Source organism: Chaetodon trifascialis, chromosome 21 (assembly GCF_039877785.1).
Source record: "Chaetodon trifascialis isolate fChaTrf1 chromosome 21, fChaTrf1.hap1, whole genome shotgun sequence".
Taxonomy (NCBI): domain Eukaryota; kingdom Metazoa; phylum Chordata; class Actinopteri; order Chaetodontiformes; family Chaetodontidae; genus Chaetodon; species Chaetodon trifascialis.
Window position 1 is genome coordinate 3,920,379 of NC_092076.1, and position 23,707 is coordinate 3,944,085.

General features: G+C 43.9%; 1 protein-coding gene and 1 non-coding gene across 2 annotated transcripts; one reads left to right on the forward strand and one right to left on the reverse strand.

The window, feature by feature from the left end:
- The first annotated feature begins 8,149 nt into the window (after window positions 1-8,149).
- LOC139350243 (plexin domain-containing protein 1-like) lies at window positions 8,150-21,965 on the forward strand. Its single transcript, XM_070991497.1, has 13 exons — window positions 8,150-8,629; window positions 15,121-15,314; window positions 17,698-17,841; window positions 17,914-17,983; window positions 18,727-18,849; window positions 18,930-19,048; window positions 19,191-19,290; window positions 19,649-19,744; window positions 19,835-19,916; window positions 20,001-20,061; window positions 20,147-20,270; window positions 20,909-21,069; window positions 21,196-21,965. The coding sequence occupies exons 1-13, from the start codon at window positions 8,554-8,556 to the stop codon at window positions 21,319-21,321; spliced, it is 1,476 nt and encodes a 491-aa protein (XP_070847598.1). The 5' UTR covers window positions 8,150-8,553; the 3' UTR covers window positions 21,322-21,965.
- Window positions 21,966-23,541: 1,576 nt separating this feature from the next.
- trnac-gca (transfer RNA cysteine (anticodon GCA)) lies at window positions 23,542-23,613 on the reverse strand. Its single transcript has one exon. It is a non-coding gene; the product is annotated as a tRNA-Cys (tRNA).
- Window positions 23,614-23,707: the final 94 nt, after the last annotated feature.

Consider the following 23,707-nt stretch of genomic DNA (forward strand, 5'->3'; position numbering starts at 1 on the left):
CCCAAACTCTGGGCAAACACTCCTGGCCCCGACCTCGACTGCCCCGGTGGCCCCTACCCTATCCCACTCCAGACCCCACGCTGAGAGCAATTTGCAGAAGTGCACCCTGCAGACGACCCCATGATCTCATTAAATGTAATTACCATCAGTCATTAGTTCCCGGTGGGAGAGGGGGAGCAAGTGGAGGGCGGACAAGTCCCTCGAGGGGAGCAAACATTCATTTTTGGACTTTTTAAAAATAATTTCAAACCTTTTGCCTGCAAAGAGCGAGCAGGCGGTAAGGCACCGGTGAGAAGAGGAAATCAGGACTGACTGGCCAGTTTGAGATAAATCCATGAGTTGGAAGGTTTAACAGGCACAAAAACACAGCACAGAGGTTTATAGCACTACGAGACAGGATCTTCCAGGATCTCAGTCTTCAGACTTAACACAGGAGCTCACTCTACCCTCGCATTATGAAGAAATCTACCAGGAAAGTCCATTTTAAGGCACTGGATTGTCTCTGCGCTGTGAGAAAATGCTCCACTGTCTGCTCTTTTCTCTTCGAAACCAAGAAGGAGGCTACATTTTTTTGTCCACCTCACAGCTACATTTTTCCACACACAAACACACATCCAAGTTTAATATTGGACTGCATGCTACTTGAATTATGTTCATATTTCTGTCAAACATGCAAATGTTGCCACAGCATCAACTCCGATCAACAAAGCAAAATACAGCCACGACGACCTGCTTACGGCTGAAGTCATCGGTTGTGACAGAATCATCGCAGCTGCGTGGTTGTTTTCACCCGTATGGTCGCAAGGACAAAAGTTTCTCACAGAAAAGTCTGTCAAAATTACACCTTTCAATAAGCTCGCTGCCGTCAACTGTTTCCAAAACATCTGTGCTCTGACAGAGCGTCTCTGCCTCAATGACACCTTCTGGACACTCCTAACTGTTGAGGACACCTCTGACCTTTATAAAAGGCTTTTACAATCAATCAATCACACATAAATCACACATTACACTTTCCCTCCACATGGTCCTCTGTACTTTGAAGAGCCGTCGTGCCCTTTGACCTCCAGGAGAAACTCATGTTCAGAGAAGGAACTTCTGGTTGATTGAAAGCAACTTTTAATCCACTATAAAAAATGCATAAACAAACACACGAGTGAAGTACATGCTAATAGCACCTCGTGTCCATAATATGTCGTCTCCTGTGGCCACTCCAAGGCTCCGTGAGCTCCGTACTTCATTCAGATGGGATCACACGCCTGCAGGCTGCCATTAGACCCTTCTCAATGGTCTTCACCAAGCTAAGGTGATCACACTGGAGATTTGTCTCCAACTAAGACTGTACAACAGAGACGAACTGTAATGTCAGTAATGATATCTCAACCTGTATGAATGGCTTTACCCAGCATTAGCATTCATTGTTTCATTAGCATTCAGTATTTTCTCCCAGACGTAGATGCCTGGATAATTGTTCGTAATTTACATATTTTTAGAGGCAGACAGCACAGATTGGTAACACAGATATCTCAGCTCCAGGTACTTAAATCCTTATCAAAACAGGCTAACACAGACTAATGACGTAATTGGCGGTCAATTAGCAGGCACAATGGCAGCGACTGGATCAATTAGCGATATGTAAATAAGTATTGTATCGTGATTCTGCAGCAGAGCAGTTCAACTGTTCTGGTTCATGTGTATTGAGCGCTTGGTGTTACGGTAAGGAGACTTGAATGTTTGCAGATTCATTGTCAGTCAGACTGGACGTATTTGGCAGCTCAGCCTTTGTGTTGTAACTAATCAGCTGTAAATCTGCAGCCGGTCACTTACAGATAAATTCTCCTCCTGTCCTGATGACGAACTTGGGATTTTTTCCCAGTGCTGTATGTTGCAACACAAACCACAGCAGCCACTCGCTTTCCTTGCTAAGCTACTCCAAACACATATTATTGTTTTACATCCGTAGAGGAGCCCCCCCCCCTCTTTATTTACCCAATGCCAACAGCAGATAACTGTCTCCAAACGCTTCTTAACATGCTCCCCCAGTGTTAATGACTCTGCTAATGACGTTCGTAATGAATGTGCTCACTGCCACAATCAACATTGCTGTGGGTCTTGCAATTAGGGAGTAACAAAAACAACGGGCAGGGTGATGTTTGCCCATTGTAACGGACCTTGACCCCCCACAGGGAGCTCTGAATGGTGGAGGGCATGAGGAGTCTGCCTCCCCATCACCAAAACAACACATTGTGCAGCAATGGATGGATGACCGGCAACGAGCCACACAGAGGGAATGTGTGTTCAGGGAATTGGAGGACAATGAGGTAAATGTTATTTCTTCAGAATTCAATATGTTGTTTCAGTATTACTCTGATTAAAAAAACATTGAATGGTGTTATATTACTGGACAGAAGACAGCAGCTTCTCAAGCTGATGAATGGCTATAGATAGGAGAGGGTAAAGGGATTAAAAGCAAGCAGTGTTATGTAGATTGAACCGTTTGTTCTGCTATGGTGCAGCATGTTTTATTAAAGAAGAGGGAACTCTGTTAGTGCACACTGAAAGCAGTGAGTAGATATTATGCGAGTGGAAATCAGTCTTCTGGTTTGTCACCCCACCTTCGACTGTGGCCATTCAGATTAGGTCTATATATATATGAACTTCTTTTCACGTATAAACCTGCCCTGAGCGCCTTGGAGCTCAGTGCTGCCGTTTGATTTTTGGGTTCAGTCTCACTGCTATTGTCAGTGTTGTGTCCAGAAGCACTTCCCGCCCAGCATAACAGCAGACAAAGGAAGCGACCAGCTGGGTGGACACAGCGGAGCATTTAGCTACCTGGAGCCAGACGTTTTTCTCAGGAGTCGTTACAGGCCAAACAAAACGGGACTCCCATTCCTCCGGAAAAATGAATGAAAGTGTTCACCATAAGAACTTCATAAGACAGCAGTATGTCACTGTTGTCTGTACAGCTTGTCCAACTGCCCACAAATGGCCCAAAACAAAAATCTTGACACTTCAAATATTTAAAGAAGACTCGATGCTTGAGAAGTTGAAGTCTAATTGATCCCTGCCTGTCACGGTGAAGAATGTAAATGTAAAGATGGCAGCCATTATCATGTTAACAAGCTCACAATGACAATGTTGACATGCTATTGTTTACATGGTCAGCATCTTAGTTTAGCGTGTCAGCTTGCTAAATGTGCTAATTAGCAGTAAACACAGTACAGCTGAGTCTGATGGGAATGTTGTGCCTGAGGAGAACAGGACGGCCTCCGGCAAATTTCATGGCAAGCCATCCATTAGTTGTCGAAACATTTCACTGTGGACCGAAGTGTTTTCAAGTGGACCAGACCCATCTCTAAACATAAGCACTTTATCGGAGCTCCGACTGATGATGCGTTTAACAACTTCAAATTTCCGAAGCCATCTGACACGTCCTCCTTTAGTCGTCCCTCAATGCGCCCGGGGATGTGAACGTCCACGTGCGAGCACAGAGTGTTCTAACATTTGGTCGCATTTGAAGACGATGTGCTAGAAACACCTCAGAGGCATTTCTCAGCATTAGCGGGCAGACATTCCTCTGCTTCCTCAGACGGGACGGAGGTTTTATATCACTGCTCGTGAAGTGAAGCGAGGGGTGAAATGAAGCCAGTAAATGTTAACACAAACAAAACGCTGCCATAAAAAGTTTGATATTACACTCTGAAAACTAAAAAACTGCTTACATTTGACTTTTAACTAATGACTTAAACTTCTGTTATTTGGCTCTGAAATGGTTTCAGAACAAAGCATCTGATCCTTTAATGATAACGTGTCTAAAAACAAAAGCAAGTGATACATGTGTTGAGCCAAACAGCAATACTTAATCTTAAATGCTAAATAGAGCCACCTAGACAGTCCATGGTTTGTCTCCATGTTGTGCAATGACGATAATGATCGACTACAGCTACTAAAAAGGACCATTACACTAATTTTAAAACCGTTTTACCGCCTGTTCTTCAGACCCCATCTGTCTGGAATGATTAAGTGATGTCTACTCTCATTAACAGTGGATTATCTTAAAAGTGAGGTATCTTTATTGTCGGTCAGACAGATGTTAACTCAGGTAACGTTAATGAGGGGATGTGACGACTTGGCAGAGACCGTAAAGTCTTTTTTTTTAATTTAAAAAAAAAAGAGGAAATTTAAAGCAGGAAACTGTGAAAAAGTACAGGGATGCCTTGCAACAAAGGTCTTGAAATTGATTCATTGTGGATTGGACGAGTACACTGAGTGCCCAGCCCAAACACTCACCGCTACACATAACGGCTTGTCAGTTTCCAATAACGGTAATAACCCTGACTCTTGTCCAACTCCACGTCTGTCCTTTACGACCGTTTAGACGCGGTGGCAGAAACCATTCAAAGACACATTTTAACAGGGACGTGTTGTGCTAAAATCCATTATTCTAAAATGTGGTCATTGTTCTGGGTCCACAGGCAAAATAAACAGACGTAACTCATCATTAAATGTAATCTCAAATAAATCAAACCTGTCTTCAGATGTTTGAACGCGAAGGTTTAAATAATGTTCTCTATAAGCTGTTTCCAATTGGAACAACACAGCGGAGTGTGACTCCCTCCGTAATGGGAAACAGCCTCGTGTCTTCACTGTGCCAGGTTTTAAAAAAGGGAACAGAAGAAGAGGGCAAGAGGAGAATCTGGAGCGAGGGTCACCGGTGCCCAGTTGGCATTAATTAGCTGTATCCCCATTATTATGATTTCAAATCGCAAAACACAGCCTGACAAGTACACAAGCTCTGGAGTAGAAAGCATACTTCTTGGGGAGAGAGGGGGATTCCTTTCCTCCTTTGTTTCCCCATCGTTCTGGCTTTCCCCATCATGGTTCCTGTGCGACCGGGGAACCCCGTGGTACTTGTATTCCCCCATCTTTCATTTCATTTGACATTATTTTTCCAGGGATGAATCAGCAATGGCAACAGCTTTGTGTTGCTTCTATTGTTGTTTTCCAAATCCTCTGTATCTGAGGGCTGCTCTAACTACACATGGGCAACTGGATCCATCAGCGTGAATCATCTTGGTAAGGCCTTCAGAGCAGCTTCGGCACTCCTTGGCATAAGATCTAGATCTCTGGATCTCTGGATGAAGATGGTGGAGAGGGCTGTCTCATGGCTCCAAAATAGATGTTGTACTGTTGTGAGATCTGGTTACTGAAGGCCACGGCATATGATTAACATCATTTTGAAACCATCCAGTGACCCCCTGTGACCTGTGCAGCAGCATCAGGGTCTGTTTTCCCTTAAATTTGTCATCCATCTACAGTTTATGTCTAGATGACAGCGGGATGTCTTCCAAAAATACGGCTGATGTTACTCCATTCTGGATACTTGTATCAGGGAAAGCTGCAAGGGCCTTCACCATGTAAGTTTTGTTTTCCGCCCACATCCGGGAGCGTTTGCTCAGACGTCACATCCACAGCTTATGAATGAGTTTACAGGGTTGAATCCGCTGTCAAAGTCAATTTGGGACAGACAGTAAGCGAGCCTTGAAACTGGCCCAGGTGAACTGAATCGTCGGACTCTATTACTCATACAGATGCTGACACAAACCAATAAGAGCTTATTTTGTCATCTTAACTCCAAGTGCATCCAAGTGTACAGACAGCAAAATCCGGTTTAAATTAAAGCCATTAAAGCGTCTTATTGTATTAAAGATAGATGTACGCCCTGATTTTGTGACAGTGCCTAACCGCTCCCCAAAAATCCCCAAACATCTGGATTTTTTACACAGTTTCAAAACTTCAGTGCTGAGTCAGGAGAAATTCTGAGATTTGGAAAAGCTGTTGGGTGTTGCAAGAAAATGAGTGTATGTACTTTTAATGAACTTCTCACATCAATCAGCAAACTAAACAGTCTGGAAAGCGGGGGGTGGGAAAAGTCTAGTCATTTGGAACAATTTTACCGGACTCGTAAAAACTGTTTCGCTCCCCACACTGAAGTCATTGTGTTTGTGCCGGAAAACAAACATTATGTAAGTTTATGAGGAATCACAGGACAGAGCCTATTTGGGCTGGTGTGTGTTGGATTATGTCCGATCAGAACCAGCAGATCATCTCCATCAAACTGTTTGCTCTATTTGATCACAAATGCACTTTTTCTGCAACTTGTTTTTTCACCATCCAGCTAAATTCATTTGACCTTTACCCAAGTCTAAGGAGCTGAAACGATTTTGTAGATTTGTTGAATTTATTTATTGGATTAAGATGATTTTATGGAGGCAAAATCTGCTTTAATTTTGCTGGTTAAACTGCAGTTTTCTTCATTCAGATTGACAATACGGAAACACACATCCACATGTGTTTTATCTTAGACAGCAACTCCTTCAATTAGCACGATTAATGTTAGTTTAAGCTCGAGCCTTTTCCAACTGACTCTCCATGAAAAAGTGAGGTGATGAACCAGTTTTTAGGTCACTTGTCATGAGTCTTAACACAAAGACAAATTAATTAATTCCCATTGACGTGAAGCTGATTTTATGGCACAGCAACAGAAGGTGGAGCACCTCATGAGGAAGAAAGAAGCCAATGAAGGAACACCTGTGCCGTTTGCACATTATTTCCTCTTATGTGTGCGCCATAATATCTTATGTGTATGCAGAGAATAATAATCAATAACAAAGCAGCAGCAAGCCACAAATTTTAAAGAACAAGGCTGGTTGTGTCCTTTGTCCCTCATTGTCATCAAATTGTGGGTTCTGGTCTTTTAATAGTATTTTGTTGGCAATGCAAAAGTATTTTCATTTTATGTTATTAATAGCTTTTGCCCTGCGATCGACTGGCAACCGGTTCAGGGTGTACTCCACCTCTCGCCCGTTGACAGCTGGGATAGGCTCCAGCCCCCCCACAACCCCGAAAAGGGATGGTTGGGTGTAGACAATGGATGGATGGATGGATGGCTGGATGGTGGGTGGGTGGGTGAAAGGTGTGAAATCAACACACTGATGAATAAAGAAATACTCTCTGCTCAGTCTCCATTGAAATTAAATGAATGTGTTCATTACAGTACAGGTGCCGGGAAAGCAGTCCACATCCAAGGCTGCAAGGGTCTGCTTGATAACCCTGGTCTCCAGCCTTGATGGACCTCTGGACTGCCATGAGGACAAGGTCATAAAGAGGGGCGTGTATGACCCTCCTCAGCCATCCTGTTTCCTTCAACAACAAAATTCAGCCAGAACTGTAACTCAAGAAACTGAGACACCCCGAGGTCGTCTAATCTTTATGACTGGACCGTCTGCTAAGATTCTGATCAGGCCAACAAATATTTCACCAAGAAGATAAAGCTTCAGATCTTGTTGCACATCTTGAATGAACAATACAATAAAGTGACATTGCTTTATTCTGCTCAGTGTGTTGCGTCTGTAGACTATAATATATACTGACAGACAATTCTTCAAAGGCAAGACTTCCCTGCAATCTGTGAAATGAAGCTGTCAAGAGGGCAACAATGGGACACAGGTCTGCATCATCGGCGTGGGGAACGGGGGGATTTGTCCACCTCGATAACCAATATGTTGTTGAATTTTGCGTTTGCCTTTTCAGACACTAGTTGATTTGCTGTTAGGTAAGTTTTGTGGTTATTTACATGCACAAAAACTCTCCTGTCTTCTCAAACAACAAAATCCAGTCAGAACCAGCTTCCATCAAACATGTCTCAAGACACTCAGAGGTCTGCTAATGTTTAATTAATTTAATTTATATGAACAGAAAGAAATTAATCTTTTTCTTCACACCCTACTGTATCCTGAGCTCCAACAGCACCACCAGCAGCAACTACAACAGTCCGGACATGCATCATTTTAACAGCTATGGAGATCAGAGAAACCTGCTCTCAGTAAAACTGTGTTCAGCCATTAAAGAAAAAAAAAGAAAACTTGCAAACAAATTGTACTAATCCATGTAATATGTCCTCAAAGCGAAGGGGAAACAACTTCACAACATCAGGTTTGTTTTGGTTCTACGTGCTTCCACATGGGGGAGACATGCTCCTCCCAACTCCAGCCTCCTTTTTTGGTTTGGAAGGAAAGAAAAATGTAGAAATACATAAATATTTCCTCCTTGTGGACGTCTTACAAAAAGCCAGAGCTCTGTTAGAGACAGAGGCAGAGAGAGACAGAGAGAGGGGGGAGTGAACAGGAGTAGAAAATAATGAGACTGGAGTCAAGGTTGAGCAAAGAGAAAACACCTCACTCTGAAACACTTCAGCTGTTTGTCAATCTTTCCCTGCCATGGATCCGTCATCCCTGAAGTTACTCTGAGGGCCGAGCGAGGACGTAACGCAGAGCGGAGACAGACAGAGGAGGGAGAACAGAAGTAGACCTTGGCTGAGGTGAGCAAAAAGCTGTCGTGTGGGAGAGCAGAGGCGAGGAGAGAGCAACGACAGGCGGGGGAGTAGAGGCGAGAGGCGCCCCGTTGTTCCAGCAAAGTGAGTGGAAACGGGGGAAAGAGAAGAAGAAGAGAGGAGTGATAAAGAGTCCGGGAAGGAGGGAGAAGAGTCAGCTGGACATGAGGCTTTGTGCTGTTCTCCTCATCTGTCTCTCCCAGGCTGAGCTGGGGAGAGTCTGGGCTCAAGAGCATGAAGGTAAGCCCCCGTTCTTCAATGCCACCCGCACATACACACAGGTATCCACATGTGCTCTGATATTAACACCATTCTGATGCTTTTCTTCAGAGCAGACTGGCAAGTGCTGCAAGACAGCTTCCAAAAATACGGGAATTCAGGTTACAATAAATATTATCTGACCTGAATTCTTGCCACCAACTCTGGCAAGAACAGAACAGTTTTTTTGCACTTTTTGGGGGTGGATTTGCATGTGTGTGTGTGTGTGTGTGTGTGTGTGTGTGTGTGTGTGTGTGTGTGTGTGTGTGTGTGTGTGCAGCTAACAGGTCCCTTGACGTTTCTCTCTGCCAGTCACAGGAAGCACATGAAATGGATTTCCTTGGGATGCGTTCCAAAACGTCCGTATTTCCCGTTTGAAAAACCAAGTGTCTGGTGTTCATTTGCTCGAATCGTACGAATCATGCCGTCGTAAATCCTGCATTTTAGCGGATAAACGTTCGAGGTTGAGCAGTGATTTCAATTACGACTGGTGTTTCCCCTCCAGCAGGCGTTTTGTAAAAGCAGAAAAAGTCAATGAGAGCAGCAGCTGAGCCGAGAACACTTTTCTGTGTTGCTTTATCTCATCTCAAACTGTCTAATCACCCAGAATACTGCGTGCTTTGTAGTATATTTATAATGTATACTCCTCTACCTTCCTGTGTGTGTGTCTGTATGTGTGTACGCGCATGTATGTATTTTGGTTCTCCTTGGAGATACATTATTTTTAGCCAGCCCCCGTTCATCCACTGCCGCTCCTCCTCCGACAATCAGCGCTGCTCCAGTTTCTCTGGCCTCTCCTGTGGTCCCAGTTCCTCTGATCAGGGCCCAGCGCTGCAGAGGACAACCCGACAGACCAGAGAGACAGATCCCTCAGACATAAGACAATTTAAAATCCGGCAAAATGTCCGCGCTCATCTTCACCGCTAAAATTCACTAAAAAAAAAACAGGGTTCAGCAGCGTGCACCAGAGCAGCTCTCGGCGAGGTTGGTGGTGGTGGAGGCTGCAGACCGTGCCACATCTCATTTGTGCATCAGTTAATACTCAAGCAGCTTCATAAAACGATATGCATGGCTGTTCCCATTCTATCAAAGGTCCAGCCTGTCTGCAACAGAGCAACGACACGTCCAAGTCCAGTGTCAGAGCTCTTCTCAAAAGTTTCATGCAGGTTTACTTCTGAAATGTATAAAAGCTGGTGTGAAAAGGCCTTTACGCCTGTTAGCTGCATGTAGGATATCAGGTTGGGTTGGCAGTTTATAAAAGCAACAGGACTCGCAGTGGCAATGCTAACATGCTGATGATTAGCAGGCATTTTCACCACACTGGCATGCTAACATTTGCTATTTCACACAAAACACAAAGTACAGCTGAGCCTGATGGGAGTGTCGTTGCTTAGCAGGTATTTGGTCATGAAGTGAGTGCTGGTACAAACTGAAATGTTGACCTAAATGAAAGTCAGGGAATCAAAGTTATTACAATTCATCCTGAGGGAGTCATGAATGTCTGAACCAGATCTCATGGCACTCCATCCAATAGCTGTTGAGATATTTCAGTGTGAATCAAAGTGGCTGACAACACATGGCTAAGAATCAATACTGCTACCCTTAATTAAATTCAACTTCTTTAATTTTCCATTAATGCTAAATCGCCCCCCTGTTCCAGCTGCATGACCTCTCCTGTTCAGATCTCTACTCACTACATGAAGCTTACTCAGCATGGCTGATTCTGTCAGTGCTAAAGGCCACATCTTACACAGATTCCTGTCAAAGTGCACGAGTCACTGGACAACACCTGCTGTCTACACCGATTTTAAAAGAAGGTGCTAAAGTCAAAATTATTGTGTGAAAACGAGCAGAGGAGCTGCGTTAAGGAGCAGCATGAAGGAGCCTTGATTCACACTGATTCTCTGATGCAGGCATGAACAGGTTTCAAACTGGATGGACAATGCTGATCTAAATCTGACAGGCAGCACTGATCAATAGTCTCGGTGGGGCTCCAGACAAATGACCTGAATGAGTTAAAAATGCCATAACACCAACATTTCCTCATGAAGTTTTTGTAGGTTGACACCGATACAAAATCTTCAGTTTTGTCATTTTAGCCAAAGGAGACTGAAGTAACTCTGCAGCCTTACTTCCTGCAGTAAAGTACCATGTACATCACAGAAATGTAGCTTCAAAAAAACAGATGTGAGATGTGAGACACTTCTGTAAGAAAAAATGCCTAAAAATAGATTTTGGTAGATTACACATAAAGGAGTTAAATGCGTTTTATTCTGAAGGGATTCAGATTACTGCCATTACTACTGTACATTTCTTATTGTAACATAATCTCCTATTGTGAAAACTATAAATACTGCAGCTCTGAGAAACACCATCTGCACACTGGACCTGCATGTCAGCTCCAAATTATGACAAAACCCAACTTGATGACAGTAAATCAAAGGTTTTCTACTCTGATCCATTGGTTTATCGAAAAGCAGCATTTTCCCTTTCCTTTTCGTGTCCTTATCAGTCCAGCTGCCAGTGTTTGTGATTGTGTGTTATGGTTACTGCTGTTCCTGAGAGCAAGGTGCCAAAAGGCTTCCTCCCACGCCATAAGCTCCAGGCTGGTTTGAACACAGATCGCCCTTTTAAAACCAACCGCAATGAACTGCGATGACACACGCTCACATACATAGCAGTGACCCCACGTGGTGATCGCTCTTCCTCTGATGCTTCTTTTGCCAGAAGACTGCAGGTGCTAGCGCCATGTTCCATGTCCAACAGCACTCACAACCTGACTGCTACAGGGTCAAGACTCCGCATCGTGAGATTAAATCATCTGCTGTGCTTGGACGGCGCACAATGGCTCGCTCTCTTCTGCGTATCAGGCTCTGGAGCAAAGATGTCGGCCTTTTGTTCTCTTTTGGTGGGCCTGCAGATAATTCTCTTTCCCTTTGTGCCCTCGATGCATCCTCGTTTCGACTTGGACTTCAAAGTGTTGTGCATTTACCCAGAGAGAGGTTATTTTCAGAGGAAATTTATTTCTCATCCCTGGACTTCCTCCAGTTGAACAGACTGAAAGAACATTTAGCCTTTGTCTCAGATGAGGAACTTGGTTCGGTCTAGTCCTCGGTTGCTGTCTTGCCTTCAAAAGCTGCTGTCAAATAGTAAAAATGTGACCTATAATGTCTGTCATCGACAACAAGTGATTAAGGAAATGCTGACAACAGACTGTGTGAGTTCAGCTAAAGATATAAAAAGCAAAGAATGAAAGAGCGTCACAGAGGTACTGTACGTTTCTGGAAAAAGACACAGAGCCAGAGATCAGGGGAATGTGAAACAGGCACGTGGGAGAGTGTAACGGGATGACTGAACACACTGTGTGTTTCCACAGCCCAGTGTATATGTGCTGTGTCCTAATTCAATGTGCTCCCAACACCCACCAGAGGTGCTTGCTGCAATGCAGACCCATCTGGATGAACAGACACAGTGGACACCGCTGCCATGCAGGTGCCGTCGTCTCAAAACAGCTGCGTTATATTTGCTAATCGTTTAAAATAAGCCCACAGGAGTCAGCGCTCCTGGCACTGCGAGATATGTTGGATTAAACAGCAGGAAATCTGGCATTCTGCGGATGTAAACTGGAAGATAACAGGGCAAATTTAGAGGACTGTCAGGACAATTTGCACGCATTTGATTTTATTGTAATAGAAGGGCATCATGGTGTATATTTACAGTTCAACCATCTGGTATTCACCAGTAAATCTGTCACATCCGCCATTTTTGTCATGGATTTTTTTGGTTCGCCAGGATGTTTTTTTTCTTTCCCAGCGCAGGTTTCACATACACATGTGTCCGCCAGACCTGATGCTACTGAGGTCAGGACTCAAGTCTTAATGCAAAGCCCAACCCACTCTGGATCTCTTTTTGACTGGAAGTTCATCAAAGTCCACATGCAGCCAGGGTTAGAGATCTTCCAGGAAAGTGGACGAGCTCAACACAGTTTGTAACCCAAAATCTGCACAATCATACAAAGGATGTCTGCACTCCGACAGAATCTGTAACAACTAATGCGTAGTCCCTGATCTGCCTCTTCCTCCTCCTCCTCCTCAAAGCTCTTCCTCTGCTCTTCCCCCTGCTGTTTGACGCCTCCTCAGCTGTTTTGTGACGATGATGAGCGCTGCCAATCTGACCCAATTAGGAGCCTCTTGTTCCAAAGCTGTGGAAATAGCTTCCACTGCACCATAATCAAACCGGATTCCTCATTAGAGGCGTCTCCCCTGTGTGTGTGATAACCTCTCTATGTTTCTGTCCCTTGTCCCATTTTGTTTCTCAGGGCTGTTTTTCATCGTCTTCTTTGTCATTGTGTTTAACTTCCCTGACAACGAACATTTTCAATTTTCAATCCTTATGCAGCGAGGTAGCCCATAGCTTTCGGTGAGCCTAAAAACACCTTTGATTCTGATGGCAAAACCTTTCAGTATGTTACAGCCTAAGAGGCAGGAAGTCACTGCATCCAGCCATGAAACGGTCCCTCACAAAACCCCCATGTGAAACCACAACAAGTCCTTTTACACTACAGTTTCAGCACCAACCACGTAGGTCAAAAGCGTGCACACAACCGTATGTGTTTGTTAAACATCTCATACCAAAACTAAGGGCATTAATGTGCAGCTGCAACAGCCTCTGCTCTTCTGTTCTCAGTCTTCAACAAGACTTTGGAAGCTGGTTGCAGGGATTTGTTCCCATTCAGCCACAAGAGCATTACTGAGGTCCAACACTGATGCTGGGTGATAAGGCCTGGCTCGCAGTCGGTGATCATCCCAAAGGTGCTGGACGGGGTTCAGGTCAGGGCTCTGTGCAGGCCCGTCAAGCTCTTCCACAGCAGACTGGGAAAAGTGCTTCTTTATGGACCAAAAGTTAATGTGACCTGGCTTTGGGCAGGGAGGCACTGTCATGTTGAAAGAGGAAAATGTTGCCACAAAGCTGGAAGCAAACTGTTGTCTAAATTAACACTGAATGCTGCAGCATTGAGATTTTAATTGGAGCAAACAGAGCAAGCCAAACCAAGAAAAACAGCTCCAGACAAAAACTACAAGAAAGTATGTGGAGCGGATCCAGGGTGTCCACATACTTGTGATCATATGTTGTAAACACAATTTAAAAAGAAAGAGGCTGAGAGGGGGGTCTGAACCTCAGGCTGGCTCTCCTCATTCCTCCCTCGAGATGATTAGAACATGCTGTTATTTAAGCCTCTCTGTTTAGTGAATTAACAGCTCGCATAAAATCTCGACGGCAAACTGGATTTAATCCCTCAACTTGTTCGTCAGCAACCAAACGGCAGAGACCTTCACTCGACCAGCGAGTTCTGCTGATCTCACGACTCGGCCGGCGCGGGGCGGTGAGTCATGGATCGGTTTACCCTCCAAAAAGAAAAGGAATACATTCCTCCAGACAAGTTAATGTGAAAAATATAAACATCCATCCCTGATCTGTTCAGCAGGTGACCCACGCAAATGTGGGCCGTCAGCAGAGATGTGGAAGTGCTTGCACGCGCACACGCAGTCGTGTTTCCACCATTTTAGAGGAGATTACATAGACTTACATTCATTTCCTGGAGTCTAACCATAACCACTGCTTGCCTAACCCCAACCTTAACCCAAGTCTTCACCCTAAAATTTAGTGATTTACATCATGGGGACCTGCATTTTGTCCCCATAAGGAAGGCAAGTCCCCACAGTGTGACTGTGTAAACAGATTTATGTCCCACACGCACACACACGTACATGTACAGGAAGTACTTCACCAATAAAGAACACTGACACAAGCTGAGGGTTGTGCTGTGGCTCAGGAGGTACAGCAGGATGCCCACTAATCAGAAGGTTGGGGGTTCAATCCCCGGCTCCTGTCGAGGGGTTTTCGGTCGAGATGCTGAATGGCTGTGTGTGCGTGAAAGTAGCATGTGCTTTGAGTGGTCAGTAGATGAGAAAAAAGCAACCAGTTTATGCTTCACAGCTTGTTAATAACCAGCTACGGTCCAGGCAAAACACACATGTGACATTATGAGTTTGAAATTAAAAAGAGCACTATTTCTGCGTGGCAGATGTAAAGAAAGTACACTCTTTTTCTGCGGATTTTTCTCTCTTTGGACTCGTCTAACCATGAATTTCATATTCTGTTGACATGTCTGCCTGTTAATGATCCACATTACGGTAACCAATAAAGAGCAGATGTAATTTATTAGATCATTTCAGAGCCTTTTTGCATTTTGAAATTGAAAGGGGAGCTCAAAAGTCTGGAATCTTTTGGTGCTTTATTCGTCCATTTGATGGTCAATAACAAGTGAAGAGTTACTACAGCAAGAAAAAACATCTTGACCCTGCAGAGTCCATCAGAAATCTGTTTGTCCACGCATTCAGTCCTCCAGGATGTCTCCACATGCAGGTGTGTGTTGACTCTGCTCAGTCACCATAATGCCTGTCTTGTTCTAGATGCACTGAGCGGCACTCCTCTGCGGACGGATGGGGATCCGTCCGGTTTCCACAGAATCAGGAGGGACCAGCAGAGCCCACACAAACACAGAGAAGCCCGCAACGTGCAGGCTGAAGGAGGAGGAGGAGGAGGAGGAGGAGGAGGAGGAGGTCTTGATATCAGTACCCTGCCTGACAACATGACCCGCATAGTGGTGAGATCCAAACATTTGATCCTTCACTAAGTCCCACCTTCCGCGGCATGGAAATAACATCATGCTAGCTAGTCAGCTCCAGTACTTTAGTTTTCTGATGATTACTAGTGAAAAATAGGACTTGGACATCAACACAGCTGTTAGATTTTTGCTTTATTGCTTGTATTTTCAAACACTATGCTTCACTTTTACAAGAGACAAGGCCTTGAGGATTTGTTTGGCGAGCATAATGCCTGGGTGACAAGTCTGGCTGGAGTTCCTCAGCTCTTCTAAAGGGATGTTAACATTAGCATTGGTTTGGCAAACGTGCGCCTGGTTAACCGCCCCAGCGTTTAGCCACGTCCCTGAGCTTTTATTATGGAACCATTCAGGATTGTCTTGCACTCAGTGGATGAGACATCCCTACACAGGGCTAGCCTGAACTCTTGTGGAGGTCATCGCCTTACGAAGCCAGCTAGCGATCTAAATGCATCAATGGAAATTTGCAACAGAAAAAATGGCTGTTGTAACTTTACTTACGGACATGAGAGCTGACATAAGCCTTAGATCTTCATGAAAAATATTTTGTGTACTGCTCCTAGCAACTGCTGCTGGAGCCTTTGTTTTGACTGAGAATGTTGTCGGCATGACAGATACGTCACTTGTTCCTGATTATTTTGGGAAAAACAACACCCTTCCAACAGGATATCGGCAAACGCGAAGGTCAGGCTGAATGAATGAACTGAAACTAATGGGTTATCATTAACAGGTATGTAAAAGCAGGGGTTTATTCACCTGAGCTGTGGAAACTTTAACCTGCGTTACTGCAATGATACTGTGTTGAAAGGTCAATCGGGGCCAAGCTAGAGAAGCTTTGAGTGCAGTTATTAGAGTTCAGGTGGAGTTGTCCTGTGCTATTTTCCATTCATTACATCTCTTACATCTGCGCGTGTGTGTTTGTTCGAGTGTGTATGAGGCGCTTTTATTCCTGTCTTATGTCCCAGACTCCTCTTTCACTTGAATCGGCCTCAGTAAAATTCAACCCAAATAAACTGTGTTGTACATTTTTTTCCCTCTCTCTACAATTCAAATTGAAAACAGACGACAGCCTCGTCCTGCCAACTTACAGTGTTTGTTTAAGCGTGGTGGCGCGAGCGTGCACGTGTGCGTGCTCGTGGATGACTCACTTGGACAAGATCACAAGAAGCCCTGTTGTGCTGCTGCTGTTGCCTTTTTTTGGGGGGGTGGTGGGGGGACCCTCCACCTCTTGTCCAATGGGAATCTTTTCAATAAATCAGTCAGCTGTGAGGGAAACGCATAATTGTCCCCTTCCTTCTCCTCTTTAGAAATCTCACACCCACCTCTAGAAGACACAGGCTGGTGTCAGGCAGTGGAGATGGAGAAAAAAGTGGGTCACTTGCTGTATGTGGAGCAGCCGGAGAGGCAGCGAGAGCGCTGCATTTAACTGCTCTACTTTCTGAGCCCGCGCTAAACCCCAGAACCATTGCTCTCTGTCACCTTGAACTGTGGCATACATTAATAATGCCATCAAGACGGGAGATGTGTACCAAGATGCAGGCCCAGGTTGTCAAAGCGCCATGCGCGATGTGTAAACAGCTCCCCCAAGTGGAAGCGTATGGACAGAAATAGAGATAAATCCCAGATGTCTACTGCGGTGGTTCCCAACCAACTTTTTGAACACACAGCGATCTCCTCTGAGAACCACTTCTGACTGGCTGCATGTCTCTGATTTGAGATTTTCCCTTCTCAGTCTGTCAGAATATTTCCAGAAAGAAAAAAGTGCAGTACTTTGCGTAGCAGATACTTTCTTTACCTTATGACTTCAGCTCATCCTGCGACTCCTCGTGGGGTGCCGACCCCCAGCTTGTAAACCTGGTGTGGCATCGTGCCGGACCCTCTCTGATTCACCATCACAGGAACTACACGGCAACAAACAAACAAACAATGCAAACAATAAATGAAATGTTCAAGTCATTTCAGGCTGATGATGATGTGATTATGAATGAGCTTGATACAAACAGACATACACAGAGGTTTTTATATCTATTCAATGATGAGATCTGTATGAAATATGAACAACTAATGTTTATTTTCATTATTGATTCATCTGCAGATTATCTTATTGATGAACAAATTCATTGTTTCATTGAAAAAAATGGGAGAAAATACCTGTAATAATTTCTCACAGCCTAAAAAGATGAATTCAAATCACTTCTTTTATTCAAAATGTAAAAATATTCACTTAACTTTCACATGACATGAAATATGAAACAGTCACATCATCAGTGATGCAAATCAGTGGCTGTTAAACCTGCTCTGAACTCTCCAAGAATAATGTTTTATGAAGACTTCACTCTCGCAATGAGCGCCCTCTTTCTGTCAGGAGGACTCCCAGAGGTACTACAGGTGGCAGAGCTTTGGTCCAACAGACAGGCGGACTCGAGAGCTGTGGGTGGATCTGAACACTCTGCACAAGAGCCAAGTCCAGATCCACGGGATTCTGTCCAATACACACCGACAGGCAGCGGTGAGATGACACACACACACACACATCTGATTTAACACCCTGCCATGTCTCATACATCTTTCTTTTCCGCAGAGGGTAGCGCTTTCTTTCGATTTCCCCTTCTACGGACACTACTTAAGACAAATCATCGTAGCGACTGGCGGTGAGTTTCACATTACTCGATATCCAACAGCACTCATCTGCTTTGCTCATCCAATCAGGGGACCCAGCGTCTGCTAGTGTACTGAAGGAGACTCTGTCCTACCCTGGGGAAGTATTCCAAGCATACCAGGCTATAATAAATCTGGTTAATTGTAAATGCCTTCATTTTTTGATGGTTTTAATTGCTTAAAGCCTTGCTGTGCATGTCCTACATTTTTAACCCACAGACATGGTCATGAGAGAGTTATTTGTTATATTCCTGCCTCAGTTCTACAAAAACGCGTCTATGCTTGCGAAAGTGCAGGAGATGGGAATGAAATTAGTCTAATATTGGTCTTTATCCACGTTAGTCTTCCATTATGTCGTGATGTTGTATCGACATGGAGCATTGTGGTTGTTCATCACGTTCCATCTCTTTTCTGTCATACAAGCAAAATAAGATCCTCCAGTCACATGTAAAGGTACTTATTTTCTTCTTCCTGCAACTGCAACCACCAAACCTGCTCATTCTGCCTTTAATAGACTTGTTACATCTTTCTGGAGTCTGTTCATTGATTTCTCACATTTTAAATGATATTCTTCAACAATAACTCTCCATGAATTAAGAAATGTGTGATCAAAGACACATTTTGATCAATACCAAGAAAGTACTGAGGTTTCAAATCCATCTAAAAATATTAATCACGAATTTGGAAAAACATGCGCTGTGATGATCGGTTTTTAACTCCTGCCACCTCCCCCCAGGGTTCATCTTCATGGGGGAGATCACTCATCGAATGCTGACTGCCACACAGTACGTCGCTCCCCTCATGGCCAACTTTGACCCCAGCTTCTCCAAAAACTCCACAGTGAGGTACTCAGACAACGGTAAGCGGGAGCTCGCCGGTGAGGTCGCTCACGTGTGGGAGCTCCTGGTTTTCTTAGCCTGTGTTTCCTGCCCTGCTCAGGTAATCTGTTTGTGGTGCAGTGGGACAATGTGCGGCTAAAGGACCGAGAGGCTGAAGGATCTTTTACTTTCCAGGCAGCCCTCCACAGGAATGGGATCATTGCTTTCAACTACAGAGATGTGAGTTATGGGTTTCGACTGTTTTCTTCATCATTGTACAGTTTTAGTTACTCAGGTTATGAATGTATTAGCATTTGTGAAGGGAGCGATCCTAAGATTGTATGTCAGCCATGCTCAAACAAACACTGCTGTCATTTTTCAGGTTCCTGTGCCAGTGGTCAAGATTAACTCCACCGAGCATCCAGTGAAAGTGGGACTGTCTGACGCGTTCATGGCGTTCCTCCCTGCTTCGCCGCCCTCAGGTCAGTTCTACATAACTTACTTTAAAATGTAACAAACGTACTCCCACGATTTCAAGTGGTTAGAAAATGTCACACATTTCTGAGCACCAATCAGACTTCATCAGCGACGTTTGAATCAAATTTGATGAGTTTGATGCCTTGATGAAACTGACTGCCTGAGTTTTTGAGCGCTAACCTCTAATAATGATGTTTATTTCTTCTGAACCTCAACACTTAATGTTATACAGAAATGCTTAAGTTTCCAGGGTTTTAAGGTTCACCTGTAACAGCCCAGTCTAGCAGCAAGGCTTGGTTTTAAACGTACAAAGCAGGAACACAAACCTTGCAAACATACAGACATTTCCTATTTGTCTTGAAGACTCGAGGCGCCGTACGATCTACGAGTATCATCGTGTCGAGATTGACACCACAAAGATCGTGAGTGGATCCGCTTTTGAGTTCACACCTCTGCCCAGTAAGTATCCTTACAATCTGACCTTTGCGCGACAGCCTCGCCTCATTATTCACCTCTTTAACTTCAGAGCACTGTATCCGATTCCTCCAGCTTGTCTTCAGCACACATCCTGTGATGTCTGCCTAACATCCAACCTTACAACTGGCTGTGGCTGGTGCAACACACTTCAACGGTAAGACGAAATTCTGAGCGATTTATCTCATAACGAAGCCGTAGAGAGTCTAGTTCCCCTCATTTTGTCCTCACTGAGTTTCAGGTGCTCTGACGGTATCGACCGGCACAGACAGGAGTGGTTAGATTATAACTGCCCTGAAGAGGTGAGACACATTTCCCATTCATATGACTGTGAAATGAGCAGCTGTTTCATTCTTTCTGGAGTCATTCCTGTGGACGTTCTCTCAGGCAAAAGGCACATGTGAGGACTACAACCCGGTGTTACCTGAGGGATCCATGAGCTCCTTCAACAACTCCTCCCCAGGTCCGACACCTTCTTCAGCAGTGCCCGAAGACCAGCCTGTCACCAGAGGTACGTTTCTCCGCAGCAGGAAACACGAGCAGTTAGACAATCAGACAGTTTTTAAACAAACGTTCAGAAATGACCTCTTTTAAATATCCAGTACAGTTTACACACCTACTTCCTGGTTCAGAAGTTGTGCAGTTGTCCTCTGCTGAAGCTATGAAAACAAGTTCCAGGTTGTAATAAACTGCAATTATCCTTGAAACCGTGAAAATGTTTTTTCACAAGCTAGCTGAGGGCTGTTTGTCAGTTCGCTGGTTGACTGACTGCGCTGCCGCCGTGCTGTTTGTCAGAGTTTTACTGGGCACACAGATAATGCAACACAGATCATTTTCTTTCCTCGGATGTTCCTCCCTGGTCTTTGGTTCTGTTTTTCTCCTGCTTAAAGTACGATGGGTGGAAAGTCCTGTTTTAATAAAGCTCAGCTGAGTGAAGATAATGTTTTCCTGGGCATGTATAGAAGCATTTAGCAATGTGTGTCTTATTATACCTGTATATATAATATCCTATATTTATTACTCTCACTCACATTAGTTAGCAAGTACAATCAGACCTCTTGTAGTCAGTTTCTACAGTCAGCTCCCGTCCACATATGCCTACATCCAACCACTTCCACACAAAGCACTGATTTAACAATTTCCTTTCAGATTTACAGACAGGTCCTCCAAACCATAAGGGGATCACAGAGAACACAGCCATCATAGCAGGTGTGGTGGCTGCACTAGTTCTGCTCGTAGCTCTGACCTTACTGGCTGTGTACTACATCAACACACACCCCACGGTGGCTCCACCATTCTACCTCATGCAGGTGAGAAAAACACATTCATGCGTTCTGTAGAGTCAGCAGTTTAATGTGCTATTTAAAGATATCCCCCACACACACTCATGTTTGTCTGCTGCCTGGTCTTTAGCAACTACTGTCTGTTGTTCGTAGCGACGCACCAATAACTACTGGCCCTCCATGAAGTTCCGCAACCAGGGCTGTCACTCTAGCTACGCTGAAGTTGAGCTTGGGGGTCATGAAAAGGAAGGTTTCATTGAAGCTGAGCAGTGCTGCTAAGGGTCCTGGACTTGCAGGGCTCAGTCAGAAGAAGAAAGGACACCATCTTGAGGACTGCAAAAGTATTACAAGGATGAATATGGACGATCAGGCCGACCATCGACACAGGACGTCCTCACTCCAACCTTGGCGGCTGGACAGTGTTTACTGTAACTGCTCTTGTAGCTCTTGCCAGCTTTCTCTGTGTCTTTCGCTCTCTGCCATCACACAGGGGATTTGCCATATTATCCAAGGGTTGGAGGGTCTGAGAGGAAGCCGACTGTACAGATATGATGAGATGCAAACGTGTAACTGTACGAAACCCATCAATGCAAGGGGATGTCAGGGAATGAATCGAACTAGCCTTCATACTGCAAACCAATGTACAGCTCAATTAACTATGTGTTTTGTTTTCATTCAGTTTATTTTAGAGTTATTTTCCTTTCCACGCGACCAATGATTGGTTCATAAAGTGTTATATCTCTGTGGACTTCACTATAACAGATATTTAGCTATATAACTGATAGTGATTATAATGATCATCTTGAACTCGTCTGGAAAAATATTGTTTGGATGAACTTTAGACACGTCAAGTTACAAGAGTTCTCTTTGAACCCTTCTGTTTAAATGTCTTCTAATAAAAGCTGGTGGTGAGTGTTGATATTAATCTCATGCTTTGTGAGGGGTCGAAAGCAAATGGTATGGAGGTATTGTATATTTAGACAAGGCATATCAATCACTGAGAAAAATTGGTAAGATGGAAATATACCAGTCACTGTCAGGTGAGTGCAGTTTTATTGATATGCTGATATTAAATTTCAATAATTGGGTGAAGGAGTTCAAACTTGCTGGAAAGTGCAACATTATTGCCTCTAACTTTAGCATCTAATTTTATGATTATTGCATTTAAACATATTAATCTAATCCTGAATGGTATGCATTGTGATATCCTTTGTGATACCCTTGTTTGTTTTTCTTATATCTACCTAAAAACATCAATTTTATAATACACCAGTTGTTTTTTTTGGGGGGGGGGGGGGGGGGGAATTTGGGTCCATTGCCTTGAAGCTAAATTGTGACATCATGGAGAAAGACTGAAAAATGTTTTCATGGTAGCACTATCAATTATGTTCATAATACCTAAAACTAAAGTGAAAGTAAAATGACCAAGTGAAATGGAGTAGTTGGTATGTTCAAGTTAATCTATCATTGAACAAGTATCAAGCAAACACCTTTGCGTGTATGTGGTTTCTGGACGACATGAAAATACAACAAAGACAGAAAAACATGACACAAACTGATTCAGTCACCAGCTGGGGATCGATAATAAACACTACACAGCACTGCCACACGATGAAGCCATGAGACTACAAGAAAGTCAAGAAGCCACCCACCGATTACTGGTTACTGATCGACCCCAAATCACACCCACAGCTACCAACAAGGCAAAGGCTTTCATCACAGACGCTCTACAAGCTAGCAAGCTAGCATCACGTACAAGGCAAGACAGGTATGTACATAGTGTTTGTTAGAAACAAAAATTAAGATTACAGTACAGCCAAATTAACATACCAGCATGTTAACTGCTTGTAACTAATTATATTACAGACTTTCCAAATGACTAATGATGATAAATTAAGGTTGCAAGATGACGAACACAGCCGCTGCATAGCTTAAGTGCTAACACTGCTGTCAGTTGCGCCTAATTGGTTCTAATTAGGATGACATGCCAGCAGCACACACAAAAAAGGAGTTCAATTATCCTAGCGAATGACGAACAAACATGTAATTATGTCGATATATGACTTACAGTTCGGTGGACGGACACTAAAGCGTAGGCAACTTTAATAACACCTGTGCTGGGACCTTAAATGGGGAACTGAGAAAGCTTTTAAACTAAGTTTTCCAGTCAATAACTGTAAGCAGCCACGAAGTGCACGTGGAACATACCATTCTGAAGAGGAGGGTGGACTAGTCCAAGTAATGCGAGTATTCTGAACATAATAGTTTAAAGGATGGTAAGACTGTGAAATACTTGAAGAAAATAAAAGTGAGTGATAATAACAATACATATGAGGTCTGATTTATGTGAAGAAAATGTGATTGTATACAAAATGGCGCGGGTTTTTATGATGGCGGTTTACTGGCAAATCACCTCATTTTGCCGGTTAGCGTGTGCTATAGACTTGCGTTTCCTTACGGTTAAACCCAATAAGATATAAGATGAAGGGTGAAGAAAAGAGGGGGCACCCGGATTTGAACCGGGGACCTCTTGATCTGCAGTCAAATGCTCTACCACTGAGCTATACCCCCGATGACAGTTGCGTGAGTGAGTCCTTTGTATTCATTTATGGATAGTAGAAGAGCGTGTGAAGCGTTGTCTGTCATTTTCATGGACATGTGTTAG